This window comes from Stomoxys calcitrans, chromosome 5 (genome assembly GCF_963082655.1).
Source record: "Stomoxys calcitrans chromosome 5, idStoCalc2.1, whole genome shotgun sequence".
Taxonomy (NCBI): Eukaryota; Metazoa; Arthropoda; class Insecta; order Diptera; family Muscidae; genus Stomoxys; species Stomoxys calcitrans.
This window is the reverse complement of record NC_081556.1, coordinates 4307473-4325809: the sequence shown is the minus strand read 5'-3', so window position 1 is coordinate 4325809 and position 18337 is coordinate 4307473. Positions and strand designations below refer to the sequence as shown.

The window sequence follows — 18337 nt, the reverse complement described above, 5'->3', positions numbered from 1 at the left end:
TCTGTCCCTCTAACTGTCCATCTATTTATTTTTCCCTCTGTCTGTCTGTCCGTCTGCCCTTGTTTTCTTGTAGTCAGAAAAAAAATTGGTGAAGAATTAGGATAGTTCCTATGTACAACTTTTATCCGATATGACCTTTCATGGCTGTAGTAGTTACAAATGTGCTCCGACCTTTACTTTAAGTCTTCTGTTTTCATAAATTTCAAAAAAGAAATACTTTAAAAAGACAGGCGGACATCGCCAATCATCTGAGAATGTCGTGGCTAGCAAAAATAAGGCCTGAAATCTAGAGGCCTAGAAATCGCGAAATAATTCCAGCACCGACTAACAGTTAACATAACGATGTCTAAGGTGCCTATCGTCGCCGTGTCGTCGCCTATATCCCTACAGACTAAGACGCCGCTTTCGGTAAAGAAGGCGGCCGCCTTCGTAGTTTGGTATGACTGCCAAGTATGGTCGAGATCGGTTCATAGCCTGATATAGCTGCCTTATATACCGATCTACCAATTTGACTTTCCGAGCCTCTGGAGTCATTCAATGAACTTCACAAATGCGATCCATGATGGAGCATGCTTTTATTTGTTTCTTTCTTTTTTTTTTCATATTTAAAATTTGTTTTCATTCCTCCCGGTGTACTCATTATCCTCTCTCATTATGCCATGAATAATTGAATGTCGGCATACTACTTACCATCGTTATCATAATGGGCCCATACATCCATGAATTGATTTGCCGACAGCTTTTTCAGTTCGCGTGATTCGGGATCACGATATTGACGCATAAAATTCTGGGCCTTCTCGATTTGTACGCGTTTGGAAGCAGCAGCAGCCGCACTAGCCGCACAGCCAGCACCATTTGTAGCCTCCATTTTTTTGTGTTTGTGTGTAGTAGTGGGTTTGGGTGTGTGTGTGTGTTTGGAGAATTTATTTGTAAGTTAATTTAAGTAAATATTGCGTCTCAAGTTACAAAATTTTATAACTTCAAACGTTGATTTCGTGACACAGTTTTATGTAAAACTTTTGCTGGCAGAATGTCGGGGCGCTGGCTTGGAAGGGATATGGTTGAGGGTGGGACGGTATGAATTTCTCCAAGTCACGTGCTAAAGATGTGACAGCAGCAGCAGCACCAGATGCTTTCAAAACTACAACGAAACGAAAAGAAAAACAAATGGAATTGAGAAAAATTGTGAGTCAGTAAAAGATGTGAGTTTCATACTCCTAAAAATCTAGCCACACACATTTACACATATGTATGCACATATACAATACATTACTACACGCCCATCTTTCGATGTAACCGGAAATAATTTGATTTGAAAATCGAATTTTTGCTGCTGCCATCGAGGACAGACAAACAAACACAATCAATATCAGTTGCATCTGACAAATAGAGCAGAATGTTTGTGTAATTTGAGTAGGAAATGATTGATGCCCAGAGAATAAAAAAAAGCAAAAAAAGACAGAAACGAATCATAAAAGGTGATAACTGAAGCAAAGTGCCTTCCTTATGCCAAATGACAATTTAATGATGATTTCTCTTTGGAAATTTGCATAATTTTAGCAAATAGTCTCAATAGATAATATCTCAACATCTTTCAACATGGTTTCGTTGCAAACTAAAGAAGAATTGAAAAAGTTACGAGCCGTGTCAATGGACCATAAATACCTATAAAAAATTTTGTTGGCCATGTGGAAGATTGATATTTAGATTTTATAGATGAACCTCTGTTCTTCTGTTGGCCGTCTTCTTTCGAGAAGATTTGATGCTCTCATCGGAAATCGAGCCCAGACGATGGAAATGTCTACTGCCACTGCATGCTATTGGCTGCCAAGGCAATGCGACTTGATTCCACGAGATTTCTTTTTCTACGAATAATTTAAGCATCCCAAAAAATGTCTGCAATATTTTTGTTGTTTAATGTCTAAGGCATTTCAACTATTGGATAATAGTTTAAACAACAATTTTCTCTCATTTTTTCCCTCAAGAAGCAAACTGTCTGGGAATTGCTTTTATCGATGGAATAAAATCATTTTATATTCTAGTGAAATTGGCCTTTGACTAGTTTATGAGAAACAAAGAGTCAATATTCTATTGCAAAGTCCATGCAAGTGTGAATATAAATCAAAGTGTAAACATCCCCATAGAATAACATATTGCTAAAATGCCTTCTTCTTTTGTTTATTCTATTAGAAGCTTATGGAATGGGAATTGTTTGAATGTGGCTTTGCACAAAGATCTCTTTTGTTTGCCATAATTTCTTTAAAACAATAAATGTTACACTTTCAATAGAATAAACAAAGCATATATCAAAGAAGAAAATCCCAATGTCTAAAAAATGGGGCTTTTTTGCTTTCACTTGATTACCAATTCCAAAGGCAGCGCAATACTCCCACACACCGTCATTTCAAATTTCCAATTTTCAATTATTTTAATGCAGAGTAACGCTCTGCGAAACGACGAAATCGTTGCCTTTGCTTATTTTTAGAATAAATTTGCATTTTTAATTCGTAATGAGATTTGTGGAATGTTTTTGTGGTTGGATGCCTCAAATCCCCATTGACCCCAAAACCCCCTGCTTAAATGTGTGAGAGAGTGGCTACCTTACCTTTGTTGTTATTCCCAAAAGGAAAGCGTTTTGCTGTGGCTGATTTGAAAACTTGCCATTAGCCACATTGAGAGCAACGAATGAAGTCATAACCAAGTTCAATGTTTTGTGGCAAAAAATTAAAACATTGCTACCCCACAAATCCCCACAAATTCAATTGAGTTCAATGAATTTGCACAAATAAGAAACTCAAATGGATGATTTTGCATATTTTATTCATTTCACAAAGTGTTCCATTTATCTGTTTTTCCTTGTGATTTGCTACTGCAAAGTTCTAGGGTTGAATGGAGATATTTTTATAATTTTGTTACAAAGGTGGTAATTTGTATGCATGCAACCCTAAAAAGATTTTTTGAAGGTAAAATATTAAGTAAGTGCCAGAACTTGTATAGAAATGGGTTAGATTTGAGAGCCATGAGAAGAGCCATACAACGTGAAACATTTCCCAAAAAAATTTTGAAGATTTCGAATCACTCTTCTTATATTTTTCTAATTCTATGTAGAAGAATGAGTTCCACTTTAGGTTCTCATTACTTTGAGAACCTGTCTGATTTAGCGGATGTGAACATTCGCAAGTTATTGGGCTTATTGAAGCGATCTGGATAGTTCAATGGTAGCAACTAGAAGGCATCTTTCTTCTTCTGTCCCTGTGGTATCACAATGAACGAAAAACGTCTAAGTGAGTCTGATCGCAGACTGTCACTTAAACCTAACATAAACTCGTAGAAGAACTGTTATCTAGTAATTATATTTTTCCAAATTTCAGAAAATTTTTTGTCTTTAAATAATGCTTTGCTTTAATTGGCTATGACAGAACATTTGTATTGATGTCATAATCCATCAAAAAGGTAAACAAATCTTAAATCGTTCCCCTAGTAAACTTTTGTATATTTCAAGTCTTAATTTTTTTAAGATATTTACTATTAAATTCGGCCTTATGTCCTATGTTGTTTTACGTGGCAACCACATAAGAATAGCACCGTTTGAAGAAAGATTCATTTTAGAGCTGGAGTTGTTGTATAACAGTTATACTATTATATATAACATACTTCTAAGAGAGCATGTATTGAAGAGAGAACCATTGTAAAGATAGAATCATTGCATAACAGCCATTTCAAAATTTTGCAAACTGTTATACTGCTAGAAAGTAATATATTTTTAATGAAAGTTGCTTCGCAATAGCCACATGAAGAAAGCAGGGCTTGAATACAGGTTTATTATAGAGATGGAGTCGTTGTAAAACAGTTACCACAATCTTCTGGAAACGATTATGCCGCTACACAATTATATATATCATATTTCTAAGAGAGCAGGTATTGTAGAGAGAACCATTGTAGAGTTAGAATCATTGCATAAAAGTTATTATAATACTTTTAGAAACTGTTATACTCTCATTAAATAATATATTTTAATGAAAGTTATTACATATTTACCACATGAAAATAGTAAGGTTTTCAGAGAGAGTAATTTTAGAGCTAGAGTTGTTGTATAACAGTTATCACCGCCTTCTGGAAACTGTAATACTGTTATACAATTATATATAATATATTTCTAAGACAGCAGCTATTAAAAACAGAACCATTGTAGTCTTGGAATCATTGCATTACAGTCATGGCAAATTCTTCAAACTGTTATACTGCTAACATATTTCTAAGAGAGCAGGTATTACAGAGAGAACCATTGTGAAGTTAAAATCATTGAATAACAATTATCGTAAAAATTGGGAAATTGTTACTATATACAATAATATATTTGTGTTATAGTTCAGAGAGTCATTATAGATATAAAACCATTCTATAAGAGTTATTACAGTCTTCCGAAAACTGTTGTACTGTTAAACAATCGTATTTGATATATTTTTAAGAGAGCATTGGTAAAAAATGGTGTCGTCCCAGCGTTAGTCATTGTATAATGGTTATCGCAATCTTCTGAAAACTATTATACTTTTTAAGAAAGTAGGGATTAAGTAATGGGTCCTTGTAAGGTTAGAATTACTGTATAACAGTTATCGCAATCCTTCAGAAAGTGTTATGCAAATGCAAATTTACCCATAATTTCAAGCTAGGCGCTTGAAATTTTGCAAATACTTCTCATCAGTAAGGGTCAGTTGGGATTGTCAATGGGCCAAATCGGTCCATGTTTTGATATAGCTGCCATATAAACCGATCCAACGATTTGACGTCTTGGTCCATAGGGGATGTAATTCTTATCCGATCTTATTGAAATTTTGCAAGTAGAGTTTTGGTATGATTTCCAACAATTCTGCCGTTGATAAACTGATATAGATGCCAAATAAACCGATTTCACTTCTGAGACCCTGGAGAGCGCAATTATTACTTGATTTGCCCGAACTGTTGGTGGTTGTTTTTTTTAATGACTTCTAACAGCCATGACAGAACTATTGTATAACAGTTATAGCAATATTTGAGGTACGAAATTCTTCGTCCCTCCCAGTCAAATTTTCCTTAAAAAAATGTGTAATATCTTCCGGCCAGTGTATTCCCAACCATTAATTCTCCCTGTAAATTTCTACTACTCATCTTTCTTTTCTCGGTAAATTAGCTTCAAATTACATAGAAGAATAATAACATGGACAATAAATCCAATCAGAGACCTCCCTCTGTGTTGCCATACATTGTGTTATGGTCGTTAAATAAACTCCCTTATATATATTTTTTTTTCATATTCTCTTCCTAATGATAATTTTAATCTGGTGCAAGTATTTATGGGCAAAAATATTATCCTTGATATAACTATGGCATTTTTTGCTGACCCCGTATAATGATATATATACATGGGTCTAAATTAAAAAATATGGGCTCATAAATAACATCAAATGTCTTTTTGGGTGAAACTAGCCAACATTCATATTTTCAATGAATTTTTACAATATTTGTGTTACATTTTTCTAAAAACTTTTAACAACGATAAAAATGTTTTGCTATAATGCCTGCGGATAGCAAAACGCCATAATTGGTGTAACATATTTTTCTTTTATAAAGGATTATTAAAACAAAACACTAAAAATAAATTTCTTAATTTCTGGGTGAACAATCTTTGGTATGCAACCCCTTTAAGAGTGTGACCAAACTCTTTATGCTAGGGAAAAAATGTGCCAATCCTCCTTGATATAATTTTTTATGACACTGCCTTCGACACTAATGGCCCATCAGGATATCTATGACATTTCATCGCCATGTGGATGGCAATTTTTGATTTGATAAGTCATTCATGAGCCAAGGAGACCCTGCCAACTCACTACTGACTTTGGAGACCAGGTGCCTCTCTCTCTTCTAGCACAGTCATTTGACATGCTGCTGTACATGTAGATGTAGTTGCCGGTATCGGCGTTGGTGGAATTTAATGTCACTGGGTTTCCTGTTTGCCTGCCAGCTTGGCTCCACCCTGGCCCCACATTACTGTTGTCAATGTGAAATCGATAAAAGCAGGAAAATATGCAGCACAAGAGCAAAAAAAAAACACACAGCAAAGGAATTTAATATTAAGAGCAGGCGATTTGTGTTGGCATGTTATCCTCTGAAATGACCTTCGCTCAAGTTCCCCCTATAGTTGCCACTTGGATATTTATATTCATTTGTTGGGGTGTATTTGTATGTGTTTGTAAATATTTAACAGAAGAAAGAGGATAAATAAATTTGCAGACATCGTTACAAGGCGTAGGCTCCTTAGCAAATGCTCTCCTCTGGCTGAATAACACACAAAACAAACAAAAACAGCATCTAATGGAAATATTTTCACGACTCAATAACAATGCCCACAAAATTCCCAGCCCGCACACGCACTCTTCAAAGTAATCTGCATTAAATTGCCAAATAGAAGCAACAAGTAGCGCTGGAAAAACAAGTCTTTGTTGTTGACACCCACACGCCCAGTGAGAAGAGAGCGAAAAAATAATGCAAACAAAAATAAAAGCAAAACAAACGACTTAATAATCGATGGTCAAGTTGAAGCTTAAATACAATAGAAAAGTGAAAAACATGCACCACAAAATGACCTACATTGGGATGGTAGTCAACTATGTACTGCTACTACGAAGCGTCATAAATAATGCAGACACTCACAATTCATTCAAAGGCATTAAGGGCACCCAAACAAAATAAAAACAAAAGGCCCCGATCCACCTCACCCAGCCATTCATTTACCTACCGACAGAAGGAATCCAAGTCAACATTGAATGAATCAGGGACAATTACACATAAATATACGCCGATATACACGTGCTTAAACCCACGCACATGGAACGGCAGACTTTACTTAAACCAATTTTACGGGTGCCCCTACACCACCATACGCGCACACACACTTGAACGCCACATATTAGCGTTTATTTTGTTATGTACCCTCATATGATTGTATGTATGTAAATGTGAATGTTTTTTGGTTTGTTTGTTTATGTGTTCAAACTTATGTTCGTTGGCTGTCGCTTTTTTCTCTTTCTTTTTTTGTCGAATTGTCTACGGATAAGGCCGGAAGTAAACTGACTTGAAGTATCGTTAGCAATGAGAGATAATGCCGTCAGGCTGAAGAGCACAAAAAAGTTTTTTACCGGGGCTTTCATCCCCTCGCTCATTCACTCACCCACGCTGCTGTAGTTGAAGCATTTAAAAAAAGCTTTAATATTAAATAAGCCAACATGCCAATTAGGGTTGAAGGTTTACGAGCAGCATTTAAAGGGGCAAGTTTATTAAAAATAGCAAAAAAAATTAGGAATTTTGACAAAAACTACAAAAAATATGTAAAATTATTTCTATAAAATTTTCCATTTTTCTTTAGAAATAAAATTTTGATATTATCTATAGAGAAAAAATTTTACAAAATTTTTAATATAATGACGAAATTTCTTATAACCAAGTTTTTGAACCAAGTAAAAAAAATATTTTTTTTTTTCGGTAAAAAAATTGAAAAAATTTAAAATGAAAATTCAAAGTTGCCAGATGAAAGAATTTACACAGGAAGAGATGTTGTACAGCAGGTAGCAGTTGTTGAATTGTTGTGGTATACTTAGATTTCATAGGAAATCCCCTTTATATTCTAAACTTATGTACCAGAGACAAGCAAGCCAAGAATTGTGAGCTGACCGACGTGAACACGATGGCGCTGATGATGCGGCCCTAACCAGCCAACCGAAATGTCTGCCAGTGGTCTGCTAGTGATATTCATTCCCATGATCAACTGCATCTATTCCCTTTGGGAGATTTATAAAGAATATATGAAATCAATGACCAAGCCATAATAGGACGAATAGGAAAAAAATCAAGAAGATATTCAAAAATAAAAATTGTTATCAAAAAAATTTATATAAAAAGTCTGACAAAACCTGCCTGTCAACGGAGGACATTTTGAGGTTTTTGATGAAAACCTATTTTTCACAGGATACGACGGTACTCAGTGAAACACCGGTATCATCATTACAGAATTTTTGGTAAAGGAAGCCTTGAGAAGCTTCTAACGATTTAAGTCACTCGGACCTGCCCCATCTGGCGCCTCATCTGGCCACTAATTTCACAGCGTGCCTGTACTCCTTGCATATACTCCGAAAGCCTGGCAGAAGGCAAGGGTGGTAGTTATACCCAAGCCCGGTATATAGACCACTGCATGCCTATGTCAAGGAAAGGTCGGTGGAGACTGTCCTGCACGAGATTGTGCATAAAATACCGACACATTTATCCAATCCTTAGACCAGTATCGGGTGGAATGGGTTCTTAGAGACTGAATAAACCATATGCTAAGGAACAGGTGGATAAATTGTGGGTCCCATGACATAAATATAAGGGAGTAAGTGGTACAGGCCACACCACAGGCGGGGCATTTTATCGCCACTCCTATGGGTGACCTATTACGGATGCTGACTGAGAAGGGATTTAAACCCGTCTGCTATGCAGATGATGTTATAATACTGCTTAGGAGTAAGGATCCGATCCAGCTATGCAGAAGGGTCGAAAGGGTCTTGCATATGGCATATGACTGAGCTAGACACAGAGGTTTCAATGTTAACCCAGAGAAGATTGAAATATGCCTGTTCGCGAGGATGATGAAGGTGCGCCAATTTGACGCAGTCCGAGTTAAGGGCGTGGGCGACGAATGCGCATGTTATCCCATGAAACATCGAAACGGTGGTTAGGACGGCGAAAATTCGATGGGAAGATCCAGATCGTTAGGAAAACGAAGCTATTACAGAAACGAAGTAAGAGGGTGGTCAGAATAGCTTTCCGTATCATAACGGGACTCATACGACGTCCCGTTGAAGCATTTCTGTGTCTTTTAGCCGGCTTTCGCGGATAAAAGACACAGCTCCTTAGGTGGGGACACAATACCAGACATGAACCAACTAAGGAGAGTGGTGTGGAAAACAATTAAGAATTTTGTAAGTAGCACGGAATTCCTAACTTAAAATTTTCTTTTTAGAGGTTACTTTTTAGTTTTTAGAGCTCACAACAAGCTGATTACTGGCTTAGGATTAATATCCTCTCCCTCTTTTTAACCTAAACTTAAGTCTTTTTGCCTGCTAGGGCAAAGATCATTTATTTCATAATTTTTCGTGAGTCTCTTATTCCAGCTGAGCTAAATGATCGAATATTTTTCTTGCATCGACAAAGGTAGCCATAGACAACAACACGCCAACCACTGTGGTATGTGCTTCGTCCTGGGTTAGGGGACTTTTCAATCACATTCGGTGTGGAGGCTTCAAATGTGCTTGCATACAGCTATTGCGAAAGTTGTCAAACTTGGTTAGTTTTGTACTTACATCGTAAACACGTTTTCGCGGTATATTCGATATAAGTACAACCTACCAATGCAGGGTTCTTGAAAATTGAAAAATTTTTTATAAAAAATTCAAAAACATTTTTTTAAAGAAATTTTTGACAAAACTTGTGCAAAAAAAATAGTGAAAAAAATTCTATAGAAAAACAATTTAAAGTAATTTTTTTCCAAATAAAACATTAACTGAATTTTGAAGGGAAAAAAAATTCGGAAAAAAATTGTGATTTTTCGAACATAGTAGCATAGTAAAGAACTTATAAAAGTTAGGCGAGTGTTTGATGTTGTCAAAATGCTTTAACTGGCGGATCGCAATTTCTTATACGCCATGTATCTGCATTGACAAATTCATTTAGTTGCTCTACATACCCAACGACAATTCAGTACGGTGTAGAGCACGCTAGAAAATGGCATTCGCCCTTTCTGCTGCTGCCGTTCGGTATTCGAATCTGGGCACACGAAGTAACAGCGACAGTCGTTGTTGTTGTTTAGCGTTCGAAGCCATCAATACAACTGCCGAAAAAAGCACACAAATGACATGTGTATGGCATGGAAGTTAAGTAGTCGTATAGAAAAGAAGTCAAAAGTCATCAATACAAAGAAAATACATGCGGTGGAATAGAACACCTCGTGCGAAAGGTATCAGACTTGTGTTAGTGTCGTGCTTACATCGTATAGACACCTTTTCGCAATAATAGGATATAAGTACAACATACCAACGTACGGCCCGTGAAACCTAACATGGCCGATGAGTTATTCTAACCAAACGACAAAACGCGTCCCATAGCAGTTTATGTGTGTTGTGATCTCTGGCTTTCCTTTTATGTTGCAAAAATTTACGATCATTGAGCTCGTCTCGAAAGATAAACAAACGAAAAATTGTAAAATTAAATAAAATAAAAAAGAAAAATTGTTGTGCACTTGAACATTCATTGAAAGTAACTGCAAGTGCATTCTGAACTTAGACCACTTTGCAGTGACGTTCAACGAATTTTCAAGTGCACACCAAAAAGAGTTTGGCAATGTTGATGTGTTTCTTGCTCCTATCATTGATAAATAATTTGTATCGGAATAGTGGAAGGTAAGTCTTTCTTCACTCTTACTGCGTTAAGGAGAGTTGGGAGACTTATTGGGCCCTGTTTCAAAACAAAATCTTGCTCTACACCTTACTCAGTAGTCGTTGGGTATGTAGATCACCTTAAAAGGTGTTGATGACAATATATGGCGTATCAGAAATCGCGATACACTATTCCAGTTAAAGTGTTTTGACAACAGCACACAATTGCCTAAAACTATTTAAAGAAATAAAATTTCGAAAAAATTTTCCATCCGTCTGTCTGTTGAAATTGCGCTGCAGTCTTTAAAAATGGAGATATGGAGATGAAACTTTGCATAGATTCTTTTATGGTCCAAAGGCAGGTTATGTTCGAAGATGAACCTAAACTTGGATACCGAGCATCGTAGACGGACCTGTTCACACTTGAGCCACGGTGGTGTTGGAAGGGGGCATCTTTTTTTATACCATTGTACTACACAGTACATATATTAATTACACCAAAAAGGAAAAGAGCTCTTAAATATACAAATCCAATCGTCTGTCTGTATGTCTCTTTGCCCGTTTCTCTGTCTGTCTGTTAGCGAATTTTCATGAAATTTGAAACAAACGATTATCCTGTTACGAATAAGACAACATCACTGCCGAGCTCTATCAGATATAGGATCCTTATACTTGTGGTATAAGATGTAGGATATAATATGGTGCGATTCGGTCAATATATACTTGTAGTATGTACATAAACTTGTAGTGTAAGCGCTTTTTAAACTTGTAGTGTAAGGTGTAGGGTATAATAAATTCGGCGCACAGCCCATTTTCCACCTTACCTTCCCAAAGATATTTCAATCTGTATTTCTAAGTTTTAATCGGCTTACCTCCTATCACAAGCTTAAACAAGAGTCTACATTGTATGTTTATTTTCTGCCCTGCCCTGTCCTGCCCTTCCTTTTTACACCGCCCTCATGGCGGCATATATGAAAGCAACAACTTTGACCATAAACTAGAAGAAGTTTTTCTTGCCCCTCGGCATTGACAAGAAACGCGCCAGCGCACATTTAACAAAATGTTTTCTCGTCTGTCAGTGTCAAGTGTTTGACCTGGTGTCTGTTTTCATTTGGATATTTACGCTGTTACAATGTTGTTGCTATTACTATTGTTATTGCTGATGTTGTTGTTGTTGTTGTTGTGGCTATTGTTGGCTTTGCTTTTTTAATTTAGTTTTTAGCTTTTATATTGCTGTTGTTGTTGATTATTTGTTTATTCTACAGTTTCTGTTATTTTATTTTGTTTGCTGTCAACTGGTACTTGTTTGCAGCCAGCCTGAGAGCCAAGAGAGGGGAGAGCCAAAGGCAAGTGTGAGTGAATGGGTGTGTTACAGTGAGAGTGTATTACTGGCATTGTGACAGACTCATAAAAATTACTTTGTAATAGAGACAAACGATAACAACCACAATTACTACACAAATACCAAAACACAAGCCACCCATAACAGCTCTCTCTATCACACATTCCTCCACTTACATACATTGTGGCGAAAAAAAAACAACAATAGATTCTTGAAGACAATTCCTTGAGAAGTTGTTGGCTGTTTATGTTCTTGTTGCCCGTATCTTGGGCTTTAAATAAATAGATATGTTTTTGGCTTACCTTTACCAAAAAATATGGCTAGACAGTTTGGCCATTACCGACAATTGATTTCCCATTAACTCAAGGTTATGACCATCATTTATTTAGAAAAATTTTGTAATTTTTACTGCACTTCCATTCCATTTTTACTGCACATTGCCAAGAATGTAACTTTTATATAAACTTTTATCAGAATTTTGTAGTTATTTGGCTCACTGCGCTCTTTTCTCTACTTGGGGCCATGTAGATAAGAAAGGTTTTTTTTCAGAATTATGGATATTCTCCTCAAATCGCTGTCATTAGCATGAATGGTATAGAAGTCATAGGCGTAGAATTAAAGATTTTTGTGAGGATGTTAAAGAACTGTTGAATTTTATTAGGTGATGGTGCTTAAAACTGTTAATAAAGTGGGCGTCTGGTGATAATCCCATACCTAAGACAACAAAGTTAAACTTCTGCCAATATTGCTACAGAGAGCAACAAGGAGGAAGAATATTACAGAATTACAGAATAAGGGAAAAAACTAGTTTTATTAAAATGTTTATATTATGCCACTGATAATTTGAGTAAAACTGCTGACTGCAAGATTATAACCATTGGCGTAGCTAGATATTTTTCGTAGGGGGAAATTACAAAAAAAAAATAAAATAAAATAAAACAAGTTGAAAAGCATTAAGCTCGGCCGGGACCACCTGAGGTAGGAATATCGTTAAAATCCGGTACGGTTTAACTATGAGCATGAAAGGCCATAGTGCAACTGCTTAAAAACTCAGTACCTACGTTACTCGTCTCACGGCGATCGGTCCTATGGGCTGAAACGGGCTTTTGCGCTTGACGAGGCTAACTAACTCCACATTCAATTGCGGGAAATGCACCATACAGCAGCAATATCGACATTTGGTCCTAATTGGACCCAACTCGCTGGAAGTCACTCTTCAAAATTTCAAAAAAATCGGGTAATAAAGGTGCCTTATATGGGTTCAAGAGCATAAATCGGGAGATCGATATATATGGAAACTATTTTCAAATGTGATCCCATCAGCATCATATTCGGGGAGAATATATAAATTCAGCAAAATCGGATAAAAATCGCTATTTATTGGTTAGAGGCATTCAAGCGGGAGATTGATTTTTATGGGGGCTATAACAAAAATGGTCCCACCTAAACCATACTCATCTCGGACACCTCACACTGCTCATTGCCATATAGTTTTGGAATGCTCACAGCCGCCTCTTTGTGGCCATCTATCATTAGTTGTCCTTCGGGCCTGAGGCATACCCACAGATTCAAGTATCCCTAGAATGTGAAGGGTAGTTCCTAGTCTCGCAAGTTCGTCCGCTTTGCAGTTCCCTGGTCAATCCCAGGACAGCCGGTTGGTACGTACCGGATTGACCCGATGGAATCCATCATCGACAAGGGCTGCCGCCTCGGTTTACAACACACTGCTACAACAACAACAACAACAATTCCCTGGTGAATTATGAACTGTTCAGCCATCTTGTTGAAAGATCTGCGACAGTCGAAGGCGGTTTTTATGTTCACAAATACGTTCTCCAGGGATTTAATGGCTGTCTGAGAAGATATTTATGCCAATCGTCGTAATGACATTATATCTTAACCATTCCACCACTTCCCTAATTGTAAGGATCTCCGCTTGATACACACTGCCGTGGTCGGGTAACCATTTCGATACGACCAGTTCTAGACCCCAAAGACCACAAGGTCGATTTGGACCATATTCGGCACCAATATTGGGTGTCTTAACACAAATTATTGTCTTTATATCAGCCTAGTCAGGTAATAAATTGAGATTTCAAGGGTTTAAGACCTTAAATTAGAAGATCGGTCAATATGGGAGCTATATTAAGATAAAGTCCGATTTCGACCATATACGGCACAGATGTCGAGGATCTCAACACAAATCATGGTGCCAATTTCCAACCAAATCGGGTAATAAATACAGTTTTTACGACTCTAGAACCCTAAACCGGGAGGTCGGACTATATGAGGGCTATATCAGGATATATTTTGATGTACCCATAGTCGCCTAGAAATCACTATGTCCAATTTGGACTTCATGTCAATGTATTATCGTTAACCGATCGCCAAAATATTGCGTATTTTGTCTATTGGGATCAAAAGCAAAATACGTTTGACAGCATAAAGAATATTCTTGGTCGACGTAAAGATCTAAGACGATTTACTCATGTCCGTCCGTCTGTAAATAAAGCTTCTCAATTCGTTACACTGCCCACTGTTTTGCAAATAAAGCAAGCGAATGGCAAATTAGGGTTTCTTCAACGGTTTCCTTATGGAATCGGTAGGTTTTAAAAACACACTAATGTCGTGTTTAACGCAGTTGCCCGCCATCACGGCCCAAACCTGCGAGGCCCAAGGGTGAATACAATGCGTCTACCAACGCCCCCACAAGTGATAATCCGCACATGAGTACCATTTTGATCCCACGTTTTTGGACGTGTTCACCTCCTTGGTTAGGAGCGGAGCACTACCTAAAACTGCTTCCGATCTTTGGGTCACGACACCCGGTTGGAAACGCAACTCCACGCCGAGCTTGTGCCCTACCCGTGATTTGGGTACAAACCACAGCCACCAAGTTGCTCCCCACTGGGGCCCCACCATTGCCAGGCTGGAACCGAAGTTCCAAGAGCTCCTGACACCCGTGGTACCAGATTAAAGTCTCCGGTTAGACTTCGTAGCCTTAAAAGGCTACTATCAGTTGAACCCCAAACAGTTGCGGACTGGTCACCTGGAAGAAAAGAAAAGAATCGCCCTAAGCCGACCTGAAGCCAGCATATAAAAGTATGCACGAAAACAATATACATCAGGACGATATACACAAACAGGACACGGCAGCCCTCACGGGCTAGACAACACATATCCGCTTCAACATGGGACTCACAATCAACGCGGCCACCCTCAGGGATGACCTAACACAACCACAAAAGCTACGTGAACCAACGATGGGCAAACGCCGCAGCATCAACATGGGCAAGGCAAGTGCCAGGCCATGCCATGCGCATCACCAAATCACTCGGTCGCGCCTGTACAAATCACTCGGTCGCGTTATGAATAACTAGCGTGTATTCATGCCTCCATTTAGTCTTGTCCGTCTCCTAAGAAATACTTCCCGGGAAAAGGTGGCCAGCCTTATAACAGTCGTCTCGTCTTCTTCGGCCCTACTGAAACCCCACACCGCCTACACAGTAGGCGGTCCCACACAGAAATCCCACAATCAATAGTTCACAGTAGTCAATACTAACGAAAATTCTGGGGGTGCTTACCACCCACCCTAGCTACGCCATTGATTATAAGAATGACTTTGTTAGAGAATTTCAAAAGATTTCATGCATATGTTGAAGAAAATTTTTCATATACTGCATTGCACAACTAAATAAATGAATGAAGAAATTCTGTGAATACCATAAAATGGAAAATGTTTAGCCAACTGATTTATTGAGGTTGATGTTGATGGCATATCAGCTTATACCATTTATACAATTGGGGTGCTTTACAATTTTTAGACAAGGTTTGAGATTTTCTATATACAGCGATGGGTTAACATGTGTGCGTATTGGGCGTTCTGACCTTCTTTTTACCTATATTTGAAATTTCTACATTTATGCTGGGAAAAACTATTTCCCCGATTTCTTTGGAATTTCTCATATGAACATTTAACCTTGTTATGTGTTTTACTCCATGCCAACCATAATGCGATTGTATGTTATTTAAAACTGAATTCGTTAACAACGCACTGCTATGGCACTCTAAATAATTGGATTTTTTTTCCACAATATTACCCTACAATTTTAACGGCTTACATTGAGTAAATGATTGAATTAAACTGGGAATGGGATAAATAATTATACGACTGTAAATGTGGCAAAATAACAGTTCACCAAAGTAGAAAAAAAAAGTAATTACACAATTTTATGTTTTTTAAAGCACAAAAAACCATAATTAGACATTTCAATTTGTGCCAAAGTACTCATTAAAACATTTATTATGTTTTCTTAATTTCCTTAATTACATCATTTCCAGTGCCTAATGAATCATAATAAAATTATGGGGTTGCTTGTTTGTTTTTTTAGGGAAGGTGAAGAAATTTTCCCATAAAATTGTGTAATATTAGCCTTTGGAAATATTTTTTTCACATTAGAATAAACATCGAGTTCATTGTGAAGGCCGTGAAATTCGTGCATAGGTTAGCATGACTGCAAGAACGCATGACCACCTATCACGCTGACGTTTTTGTTCAAGCAGATGTTAATATACCCTTATCCTATTGTGAATTATTTAAAAAAGGCCATATAATTTTGTGTACATCTAGGCGTACACAAAATAAAACCACGTATACGTCATCTGGTACCTCATAACTGTGAAACATACGAACGATTGTACTAATAAAAATTTTTGTACGATGCAATGAAATATAAAAACAAGTAAAGGCGTGCCAAATTCGGCCGGTCCGAATCTTGGGAACCCACCGCCGTAGATTCTGCTAAAATATGGGAGCTATATCTAATTATAGACCGAATTGGACCGTACTTGGCGCAGTTGTTGAGAGAAGAGAACACTATCCGCAAAATTTTAGCCAAATCGGGAAAAAATTACGGCTTGTAAGGGCTTTAGAAATCAGATCGGGAGATCAGTTTATATGGGATCTATATCTAGTGATGCAGAGATTTAAACCGTACTTGGACAAAAATTGCGGCTCAGGAAGTCTAATCGGGAGATCGGTTTATATGGGAGCTTTATCAGGTTATACACCGCTTTGGACAGTACTTGCCTCCATTGTTGGGAGTCATAACAGAATACTTTCGAATGACAATTGAGGCTTCCAGGGGCTCAAGAAGTCAAATCGGGAGATCTATATAGGAGCTATATCAGGTTATAGACCGATTTGAACCGTACTTGGCGCAGTTGTTGTCATAACAGAACACTATGTGCAAAATTTCAGCCAAATTATATAGTCGGCTCCGCCCGACTTTTGCCTTTTCTTTCTGGTTTTTTTATATAAACATTTTTTTCATATTATTTCTATAGAATATTTTGTCAAAAATATTCAGAAAAAAAATTTTTTTCAAATTGTATTTTTTATATCATATCCTAATTTTCAGACACGACACTTCTCGGTGATGGGTGGTGCAAATTTTGTGTGCTCTCTTATAGTAACGTAAAAATAAAAAGTTGGTATCCAAATTTCGGATGTGGTACCTAGGGGGCCAACCCACCCCCTAAACCTACCAAATATATATTAAGACCGTATCTGATATCCAATTGTCGGACCAAGTGTTAGGGGGACCACCCCAACTTCCAAAACACCCCTAAATCGGACATATTTACCGACCATGGCAATATGGGACCCAAATGAAAGGTATTTTCAAGTAGAATACTAATCTGATATCCAACTGTGGGAATCAAATTTCTGGGGGTCCACCTTTTCCGCAAAACACCCCCCATACAGGACTAATTTACTGACGATGGCAATATGGGGCTTAGATAAAAGGTATTTGAGTGTAAAATATGAATCTGATATCCAAAGTTGGGGCCAATTGTATAGGTGGGCCGCCTCTCCCAAAAACACCCCCAAAAGAGGACAAATTTATGACAATAGCAATATGGGGCTCAAATGAAAGGTCTTTGGGAGTAAAGCAGCAATCTAATATCAATATTCGGGAAAAAGTGTCTATGGGGCCACACCACCCCCATAACATCCTCAAACCGGTCATGTTTGCGAGTATGGAAATATGGGGCTCAAATGAAAGGTATTTGGGAGTAGACCACGAATCTGATATCGGAACCAACTGCCTAGGAGACTTCCCACCCCCATAACAACCCCCAAATGGGACGGATTTGCTCACCATGACAATTTGGGTATTAAAGGGATCGGATCTCGATATTGATAATTTTTACGGCTCATAGCCAAACCGAACATATTTGGTGACTTTTGCAATAAGAGGGTTAAATGAAATGTATTTGCGAAAAGAAAACGAATTTGATATCCAATTTTGAGGCCAATACCAATATGGGGTTCAAATAAATTATATTTGAGAGTAGAGAACGATGCTGATATACTTTCAGGGCTAAATGTTTGGGGGACCACCTCACTCCCCAAAACACTCCTAAATTTACCGACCACTTCAATATTGAGCTCAAATAAAGGTATTTGAGAGTAGAAAACGAATCTGATTTCCAAATGTGGGACCATATATTTTGGGGCACCGCCCCTTTTCTAAAACACCCCCCGAAG

The 18337-nt window shown here is 37.7% G+C and overlaps 1 protein-coding gene across 2 annotated transcripts in view; it reads right to left on the bottom strand.

Annotated features, from left to right (window-relative positions):
- Positions 1–18337, bottom strand: part of LOC106096304 (calbindin-32) — an 81697-nt gene that overhangs the window by 38880 nt on the left and 24480 nt on the right. The window contains exons 1-2 of one of the 2 annotated variants that reach the window (XM_059370413.1): positions 6773–7088; positions 691–1141 (exon numbers count right to left, since the gene is read on the bottom strand). In XM_059370413.1, the coding sequence (XP_059226396.1) occupies positions 691–868 (178 nt within the window). In that variant the 5' untranslated portion in view covers positions 869–1141; positions 6773–7088. Of the gene's footprint in view, positions 1–690; positions 1142–6772; positions 7089–18337 lie in introns of those variants that run through there. The other variant, XM_013263987.2, reaches the window with a different exon arrangement.